The 10428-nt window shown below is 38.5% G+C and overlaps 1 protein-coding gene across 1 annotated transcript; it reads left to right on the top strand.

Moving 5' to 3' along the window:
- Nucleotides 1-1820: 1820 nt before the first annotated feature.
- LOC104439208 (mitogen-activated protein kinase kinase kinase 1) lies at nt 1821-9513 on the top strand. Its single transcript, XM_039308894.1, has 10 exons — nt 1821-2152; nt 2694-2903; nt 3578-3653; nt 3857-3919; nt 5797-5954; nt 6367-6439; nt 6686-6745; nt 6856-6966; nt 8267-8477; nt 9205-9513. The coding sequence occupies exons 1-9, from the start codon at nt 2004-2006 to the stop codon at nt 8474-8476; spliced, it is 1110 nt and encodes a 369-aa protein (XP_039164828.1). The 5' UTR covers nt 1821-2003; the 3' UTR covers nt 8477; nt 9205-9513.
- Nucleotides 9514-10428: the final 915 nt, after the last annotated feature.

The following is a 10428-nucleotide window of genomic DNA, read 5'->3' as shown; positions in this document are numbered from 1 at the left end:
CAGTAGAGAAGCTTGGATTCACAAATCTTATCCAGGATCTGTTAGATCTTGTGAATACCAGTACCGAGAACTCCAAAGAATTCTCTGTCAAGAAAACAAAACTATTCCTGAAGATGTCTGGAACTATAATGTACCCACTGCATGTGATCATTATGAACTAGCATCAAAAGCTAAGGAAGCACTCGCAGAATTCAAACAAGCTACGTCATCCCAAGATCATGAAATGACAGGTGCAGATGACATTGTCCAATCCACTCAGAACCCCTATGTACGTTGGGGAGGTCCTCTTTCCCAAGATCCCTATGACCAAGGACCCTCGTCCTTATCCCAAAACATGGACACATCCTTCTATGCAGAACCATCCAATTGGCCCCAGCCAAGCATTCCTATCGACACTACAGAAGATGACAATACAAACTGGGCTCAAGAAGAAGCATCCCACTAGGCTTACGAAGAAGCATCCACATCTCGTCAGCTCAACCAGATTCTATCACCAGAAGACCTTGAAGCACTTGAACAAAAGTATGATGAACATTGCCTAGTAATAGTACACAGCTCGAATGACTCCGACTATGATTACAATGCTCGTGACGGACGAGATCGTTGAGTCCGTACAATTTCACTATAGCAAGTTATTGTTTACTTTTACTGTAGCACTAGGCTAGGGAAAGTACTGTTCACAGTATGGTCACTGTTCATAGTGTGCGAATAATTCCCTCCTGGAAGTTTCCAACGCCTCTGTTTGTATCTGGACCCATGAGCTTGGTCATTGTTTGTTTGTGACCTCTTATTGTCTATATAAGGCAAGGAGGATGTAATATGTTGGGCAGAGTCCCCTGAAGTAAAGTGTGTGCTTTGTGAAAAACCTCTCTATGGCTTTCTAAACTCCTCTTCTTCTGCAGCCTGGTAGGATCCTCCAAGAAATGCAGCTCGGGTAGGTTAGAAACGTTTCCATCCGGCATCTCTGAGTGTCTCTAGGCTCTGAACTAAAGGGCTGAGTGATTTTATGCTAAAAGGCTGTCCCTGAAGGACTTGAACGGAGTTGTTCGGCCACTGTGGGAAGGCATACCTACAGAAAATTGACTTCGTCCTCCCTAGTTCTAAGTCTAGGCCCATTCATGGTATCAACAAATATTGACTCTACCCATTGTTTTCTTTTGTCTGACACACATGCTTTTTTTTCCTATGGGTTAATATCCTGAAAAATTCAAAAGTAGTACACCTGTGATAAATTTACCCCATATTAATTTTTTTTTTGTCACCAAATATGCCAAATTAAAACACCTTTGACAAATTTACCCATAACTTATATACTTGTGACAAATTTACCCTCTATTAATTTCTATTCAATTTTACTGTCAAATTACTAAATTGAATGATACATGATAGTTGACTAGTACACCAACTTGGAATTTTACTCTGTTTGTCACAGTTCTACCATTTTTGTGATTTTTTTTGTATTAATTCATTTTAACAGAGGGTATATTATCATAAATGTATTAGTTTGGGGTTTCTGGCTGTCGAATAAATTAGTTTAGGATAAATTTATTATAAGCGCATCAATCTGAGATTTTTTTGTGGTCATTTGAGGCAGGTTTATCACAGGTGTATCAGTTTAGGATTTTTCATGGTTAAAAAAAAAATAGTTTGGAGTAAATTTGGCATATATGTACTAGTTTGGGATTTTTCAAGGTAGTAACTATTTTCCTTTTGACCACAGGATGCCCACACTCCTCCAAGGAACTTTTTCTTTTTCTTATGCTCTAAGATAACAACATTGAAGATGTGTTCCTAAGCTTCAGGCACTTACTACACCTTCACCAACTACCTCTTCCGGACCCTGGTCGGCCACGGGATTTTCGCCTATAGAGACAGCGAAGACTTTGACGCCAGTGATCAGATCAGCGATCTCTTGAGAGCGGTCAGCAAATCCAAGATCTGCATACCGATCCTCTCCAGAGGCTACGTGTCGAGCGCTTGGTGCCTCCCAGCTCGCTCAAGTAATGCTACCCATCAGCTTTGACATCAAGCTCGGGTGGGGACTGCTCAAGGAGACCATCATGGAGCACAAGGAGAGGCTCGATGCCAATATCGAAAGTTGGAAGGATCGTCTGAGAGAAGTGGCTGAGGACACGGAATTGAATATCCAACCGTAAGTAAATGCTCATTAATGGAGCTTTTCTCAAGCGTCAATCGAAATGCTATTCTCTTAAAATTCTTGTAAATGGCTACGAAAACTTGCCCGAGTGGTTCAAAAAATTCGACAGGAAATATATTGATCGATGTGTCATATGCAAACAGGTTTTTGATATCTGAGCAGTAAATTTCATTTCTCACCAAAAAAAAATAATAATATAACAAAATAAAACAAAGACAATTCACCAATTCTCATACATAAGCAGGGCCATTTTGGCTAGTGATAGTTATATGAGTGAATTTGACCTTATTCTAGAATGATGCCTGTAATTTGGATGGCAAAGAAACATATTTTTTCTCAGTAATAGGGGTAAATTGTAGGTTTATCTGTATAACGCCAATCATATTATGTGGAGTTTATTAAACTAAAATCCTTTTGGCTTTATAAAATTTACCTGGGACTTGAAATGGTGATCCAAGTCGAATGCTATCTGCTAGGAAGTAGTAGTGAGATTATAATTTGTTTTCTTTCACTAAAAGTGTTTGGTTTATGGCAGAAACATCGAGGCCACTGAGCTCGCTTTCAAAGTGGTTCTGCGTAAGCCGGGAGGAGACGAAAGACCTCTGGACAGCAAATTGGTAGGTTGGGAAGAGGGTCAGACCTCTGGGGAAGACAATGGGAGTGTCGGAAGAAGGATCACCTCATGGCAAAAGGGTAAGCTGTTGGGAAATGGGTCATATGGACGTGTCTATGAAGCCTTAACCGAGTAAGATTCCTTAGCTTCTCTCTCTGATAATCAGTAAGTTATTTTTGCCAGAAGCATTTTCTGGGGCAAAGTATAATCGGTGTTCTCCCATTATGATGTTCGCTTGAAATTTCATTGCACTTCTGAGTGTTGCATTCTTTGGTTGGGATTGGGATGGCATCTATACACAGTAGAACATGTTATCATTTGGTTAACATAAAGCGCTTTAAAGAGACATGACAAATGGTTATCCAATTGCTTAAGTGCTTGATCTTCATATTTGGAATTGGAGTTCTAACACGATTGGCATTGTACTTATTAAAGACCATTCTTGATTATTGATCAGATTGATGAAGTACAGATCCGGTATATCAAAAATCATGTAAATTTAGTTGTTCATTGTTTTTCTGTAACATTACTAGCTTGAATAGTGAGTAATTTTATATTTCTTTTTTTGAGGAATGGATAGTGTGATAAATCAGCACGTACGGAAAACATGCTTTAGAAACCATTATTTGATTGTAAATTCAAATGCTGAAAGCTAGGGAACTATTTTACTTATATTAATGAGGGCAACTCTTTTTCTTTCTTTATATCATCTGGAGTGTAAAATTATTTTAACCATGTCTTGTCAAGGCATCATTCACGAAAGAATTGGCATTTATATTTTCCGTCATGCTTTTCTATTTCCACAGTGATGGATCCTTTTTCGCTGTAAAGGAGGTTTCTTTGTTACATCAAGGAAACCAAAGCTTATTGTATCTTGAGCAGGTAATAGCTTGTCTTTTTTTATCTTGTCAACTGGCCCTTTGGCATGACTACTTGATTAATCTCTTTCTTCTAACTGCTAAGCTGAAAGCTGATGTATATAGCAAAAAGACTGCCGTTGTATACAACCATAAATCTGGTGTGAGTTCAATAAATTTTATTTTGACTCCTTTTTTTTTTTAGTTGATGCTCTGCTTTCTTTTCAGGAAATTTCTCTTTTAAGTAAGCTTCGACATGACAACATAGTTCGATATTACGGCACTGAGAAGGTGTGTTCCTTCTTTCTAAGTTTCTTTCTGCAGCATCTTTCACTTTGGCATCAATTATGATATGACCGGAACTGAGCAAAATGTTTAGGTGAACATGGCTGTGATTGCAGCCACAAGATAGTTGTAGCGTCATCATCACTGCATGTTTAAGATCACTGCATTTGTGGCTTTTAAGCAGTAACAGCCTTTCATGAAAGACGAAGACATTTTAGTTCCCTCTCCAACCACAAGAAAAGTTCGTGATGAATTGGCTGTTACCTGAGGTAGTAATTATATGAGTAAAGAATATATGCAGAGTAGACGTCAGTTTATGTGCTCTCTCTCTCTCTCTCTCTCTCTCTCTCTCTCTCTCTCTCTCTCTCTCTCTCTCTATATATATATATATATATATATATATATATAAGCAATTTTTTTTCCCCATTTAAAGTGAGACTGTCATGTAATCAACTCTTTGATTTCTAGTGGTAGATGTTTTACGAATTATTCTTCTTGCAAACTGAAGATTCAGGTCAAACTCTCAGGACTAATAAACAGGAATCTGAGGCTTTGAGAAACGGCAGCCCCGACTAATAAAACATAAAGGGGGAAAAATGATAAGCAAGTGAAGTCATTTAGTTCAATAGATATCCTTTAATTGACCATTAGTCACCTACCTTTCCCCCCTCTTCTATAACTGGTCGTGGCTGTAGCAACAATAATGGAGCTCCTCTGCAAAGCTCAAATTTTCCATGATTCTAGTCCAGCGTCATTTAGTTACACTCCTTTTTATGCAACATCATATAGTTCTTAACCTCTACAATTAGAGAAAACTGAAAATGGAAACGATCATTGTTTAAGTAAGGGAAGTATATCTTATCTTAGTTGCTTTAATGTTCAAGTACCTTCTGGTTATTTATTTTTTTCCTAAACATAGTTTCACAATAATCATCAAATTCTAAGAATGTGCCATGACGTAACTTCTTGCTGGAGATGAAACATGCAAAAGATTGTTGCTGGTAAACAAAATTTGGTTTGCTACACCTACAATCCACCACATTGTTTTGTGGGAAAGAGGGATTAATGCAATACGACTTCTTCCGCCAGGTGCAGTATGCAACTGTCTTTGTTGGCACTGCTGCCATTTAGAATCGTAGTGAACACTCATAACTTGGATATTTGTGTTGTACGCGGAAACCAACAAAAAGAAGAGCTCGGTACCATGCGTTCTTGCCTTATTTTTCCTTTTAAGTTCACAGAATTGCTTTTCATTTGTGATCTGACGTAAACATTTACTAAATTAACACCAATCAAACAGATTTTTACGAAGCACTGATCGATTATTGAAAAGGTACTTGATACCTTCAGGAAGCATAACTAACCTCAGGGCCTTGTCTAGGGGATTCTTGCCTTGGTACATTATGGGAAGGGTGTTGTCATGATCCAATGATTAGTGTGATGTTATAAAAGGCCTAGACATCCAGCTTCATTAGGAAGAATAAAACGTTAACATCACCGATGTAGTTTGTTTCATTTTATTTGCTTTTTGGTATGGCTGCCTCGAATGAATCTTGTTAAAATACCCTGTATTGTTAACTTATGGGGTTTTGATTGGTCTTATATTTATGTAGATTCCTTCCACCTAACAGCTTAACCTTTGCGTTCAGGCATGGTTTCCAAACTATGTTCTGCATTAATTTATTTCCATGCATGGCTCTTTTTCATCAATTCCGTGTGCACTTCTCAGACCATTTTTCACTTGAGAGGAGGTCTTAAAATATTCAACCGTGCTAATTTATGTGTTTTCAATGTGCCTTATATACATTTCATCATCCACCACGTAATAACTTAGATTTTGGGTTGGATATATGTTAAATGTAATTTTCTTTACTCTCTTCCAGGACGATGAGAAGATTTACCTATTCCTTGAGCTCATGACCAAAGGTTCACTTGCAATGCTTTATGGCAGATATCACTTGAGTGATTCCCAAGTCTCTGCATACACTAGGCAAATGCTAAATGGTTTACAGTATCTTCATGACCAGAATGTGATACACAGGTATAAGAAAGATGCTTGACTTTGCATTAGTATTTTTTACTAATTGAAATGGTGCTTCACACTTCGCATTTCTGATGGAAAGTTGATTTTGTTGAGGAAAGAGATCTTAACAAAACAAAGAGCACAGTGAAACTTATGTATGTTGTTTCATGGCACACCACCTTGGTGCCTTTTGATGATGCTGCTTTGGACTGAAATGTAGTGTTATGATAAGTAGATTTCTTGTGATAATCAGCAAACAACCAAGTAACTATATGAGCTCGTATGGCAATATTTTTTTTTTCCTTTTAGTAAGTGAATGCTTGAAGGTGGAAATGTAAATTTGCAATATAGGTAACTGTGAGAGTGATTATAACCTTTTATATATTCTACGCACATCTATACTGCTTTCTCATGCTTCCAGTTCCTGTAGGGATATTAAATGTGCTAATGTATTGGTTGATGCAAGTGAATCTGTGAAACTTGCGGACTTTGGATTGGCAAAGGTATGTCTCATCAGCATAAGTGAACTCTCTCTCTCTCTTTCTCACAGACGTGCGCATGTGATCAACAAAGATGTATGTACAACTGCATACGCGTGCAGGAATATGCACAGGCATTGAAGTCGTGCAGCACACATACAATAGGATGAGCGCACAACAACCACACGTATAGACATGCACAAAGTGACAGATGTATTGTCCTTCACTTTACCAAAATGATGTATCGACTTTTTGTGTTTATTCATACAGGCAATCGAAATAAACGATGCTAAATCCTGCAGAGGAACTGCTTTTTGGATGGCACCCGAGGTTTGCACCCTCTGCCGCCAATTTTTTAGCATCCTATCATAAGCTCTAGTAGGTTCATATCTTTTCTTTTTCTTTTTTCTTTTTTTTATCCTTGTTGGTCGTAAATGCAGGTCGTTAATCTAAAGAACACAGGCTATGGATTGGCAGCTGATATTTGGAGCGTAGGGTGCACTGTTTTAGAGATGTTTACCGGCCGATATCCATATTACCCCTTAGAAATAGTATGTAATTAAGAACCTTCTTTTTATGGTTTATATCTTTTGAGATCCATGTTTTGCCAGAATTACTAACCAGTCGCAACTTTTTTGTTATTGCTACTTTTTGGGTGAGCTAGCTAAGTTAAACAAATGTCGTGATCAGTAAATCAGGCAACCATTCTTTAAAAAAAAAAAAAAATGAGGACCACTACATAGAAAAGAGAGAGGACATAGAATTCAATGATATCTATCAAAACAAAAAAGTAGTATTTATTGCCAACATTTGCTTGAAATTCTGGAGCGAATGGTTATGTAACATGGTACGAAAACTCAGTTGAATATTTAAATCTTGACTTTCTCATTTCAGTATTTTGCCATTGTTGTCTAATACTTTTAATTACTAGTATAAGTATACAGTGGCATATGTTAAGATAATCACATATTGGACATATAGTATCTCACCATGGGGTTCTCATATAACCCTAACATTCAGTTTCAAGAATCTCTCTATCTTCTCCTTCACTGTCACATGGTACTTGAGCAACCAAGGGAGATTGAAATTCTAATATTGGCATCGCCATCTCTGCTTCAGTCCTGAGAGCAGCACTGACATTGATTGCTTCGTGTTCCCTGGTGTGTCCCCTACTCGTGTGGTTGTCCTTTAATCTGTCACACACCATTATCAACCTTGGCGTTTCCCTCACTGCCCTCGAGTGTTGATCCTTCTCTACTCTTCTCTGAATTGATCATTGACCTGAATGGTTGTCTCCTATGCTAGATTTAGTTACTTTCGATACTAATGATAACTTCCTCATACGAGTAGTCAGTTTTTCATTTGGGATGGTAATTGCTGGCTGTAGCCAGTAAATCACCTTATGACGTTATCCATTTTAAGCATCGCTGTGTGGAATTGCTCTTTTGTTGATAGAATGCCTGCTGCTGAAAATTGGAGTGCTTTATCTTCTGAGTGAGTTGTGAAGGTTGCACTGCTTTCGTGCGCATCTTGGATTTATTTATTATAATGGAGAAAAAAATAATACCATCCTACTCAAAGCCATTGTAAAACATGCAACTAACGCCCTTTTCTTTTTACTTTTTTGTTAATTTAGGAAACTTAAAAATTTTGAGCAAAAAGCAGCAGATATATTGCTTTATCCCTATTAACTGTTAGATGTCATCCACGGTCTCCCACTTCAGCAATAACTGTGGCAGATGATTGCATGAAGCACACTTAGATTTGTCTACAGATATTATTGATTAATGCAGCTATCTCAATTTATGATAAACACTAGCCTCTGCTACATTTTCTTTCTTATTGTGGCAGATGCAAGCATTGTTCAGAATTGGCAAGGGTGAACTTCCTCCAATTCCTGATTCTATATCAACAGATGCTCAAGACTTCATCCTCACATGCTTGCAAGTGAACCCAAATAATCGGCCTTCTGCAGCACAGTTGCTAGACCATCCCTTTGTGAGGAAGCCACCTACATCTTCTGGTTTTGCCTCGCCCCATTCTGACAACATATCGCCATAAGGTTTTTCTAGGCCATCCCTTTTGGTCCACTGCTGAAATTAATTTTATACTATGCTATTTTGCTGTTGCATTCCTAGTAGGAGTATTCATCTTTTGGGCTAATGGCAAAATAACTTCATTGACTTACCACCTTTCTACTGTTTACTCACTAAATTTATAACTTTTAACACTCTGCTAAACTTTTAAATTGGAGTAGATAGTCCACGTGTTTATATGGTCTATAGTCAGTTTCCCAATTTACTTACAAACTTTTCACATTTTACAGTTTCCTCCATAAGCTTCAATATTTCCACCTGATCATCTTGAAACTTTTTGAGTGAGTTACCCGTAGTGGTTAATTGGTACGCCATGGTTTAATTTGTCCTTCCCTAGGTAAGAAGTAGGTGCAATTGATTATCATGCCATGAAAACAACCGTAATTGCAGTTTCCCTTAGCATATATTAGAACTTAGGAAAATTGACGGTCCTTGCGAATGGTCTCGAAAATTAAACAACATGCTGTTTAATCATTATGCTAGGCATTCAGATAGGAGAAACAGAATGCAGCAATATTCAGGTTTCTCTGGTGTTGATGCTATCATAGGTTTTCCTCAACTTATATTGTTGTTAGTGCATTCACAATGCTGCTGCAACTCTTTGAACCGCTCAGTGGTCAGCGGCATATTGATGACCAGCAAACACTCCCATGGCAGCGCCAAGCTTACGATGTGATGCTTTTTATCTGCCAGATGAGCATGCCTTTGGCAGTGAAGGCCATTTAGTAAATTGGAGAAGATTGACTGTCCTCGCGGATGGTCTTGCGCTGCAACTGATTTTATGGCGTCTTTATTCTGCTTGCGTTAACCACTTCTTGTTTGACTGGGAATTGTAAATATCATGTCATGTTGTATATTTCCTGTTTGAACGAAAGGAAGGAAACAAAGACGTTGACGATGACACGGCATCTCCAATCACAATTTTCTGCTTTTATGAAGTGTAGATAAGTGCATAGAACTTCTGCACGATTTGCAATCAATTAAGATTGGATGCACTCAAAGATTCACCATGGAATGTGCATTCGCTTCGTTTTTGTTTGTTTCATATTGGGCCATGTTTGGTAAATCCAAGTGTTTTTATTAATGACATGTTGATGAGCGCTTGTATCATATGATGAAAATATTGTACTGACAACAATCAGGTTCGGTGATGTAGGAGCAAATTCGACATATAGGAGAGGTTTTGCCAAAGCTTGCTGCCTGGAAACCTCGGTCGTTGAAAATAGTTTTCGTGATACCACTGGTCACAAACACCAATATGAAGAAAAAGAACTCTTCTTTAAGAACTCTTGAGTTAAATAATATCAAGGTTTCTTTCGACAAAAAGAAAAATAAAGATAATAAAAAGGCTCAACTTAATCCTAATCTGACCCTAATTACAGTCCCATCATCACCCTGCCACCGCCTCGATGTCGCCCCCACAAAGCCGTAGCCGCTGCTTCACATCGACACCACCGTCAGCACGTCCCTGACATCGCCATCCCCATCTCCACCTGATTATTCGGCCGTCACCATAATTTCTCTCTTTCACATCTATCAATCACAGCCCCTCTTTCTAGTTTCCGTCGATCTCTAAAAGTAAGAGCTCGATAGCGGCGTTTTACTATGTTTCAATCCTCCTTAAAATTTTCTGACTATCGAGGCTCCCTTTTCTCCTAGCGTTTGAAATCAACTCTTAATTTTCTTCAATGAAAGCTTATCTCTATCTTTCAGCAACTGAACGGGAAGTGGTTTAGGAAAGGACTTTCGAATTGGTCTTGCTCATTCCCCATGCTGCAGTCCCCTCCGGTCCGTTCCCGGGTTGGGTTATGGGAAGATCCCAGCGATTGCCTTCGCAAATCCAAAGAGACGCGCTTCTAGGGGAGCAGGGGCTCTCTACCAGGATTCTGGAGATCTGGGGAGAAGATGGCTCGTAAG

This window comes from Eucalyptus grandis, chromosome 3, assembly GCF_016545825.1.
Source record: "Eucalyptus grandis isolate ANBG69807.140 chromosome 3, ASM1654582v1, whole genome shotgun sequence".
Taxonomy (NCBI): domain Eukaryota; kingdom Viridiplantae; phylum Streptophyta; class Magnoliopsida; order Myrtales; family Myrtaceae; genus Eucalyptus; species Eucalyptus grandis.
Note: the sequence above shows the minus strand (reverse complement) of the source record. Positions and strands in the feature narration are given on the sequence as shown.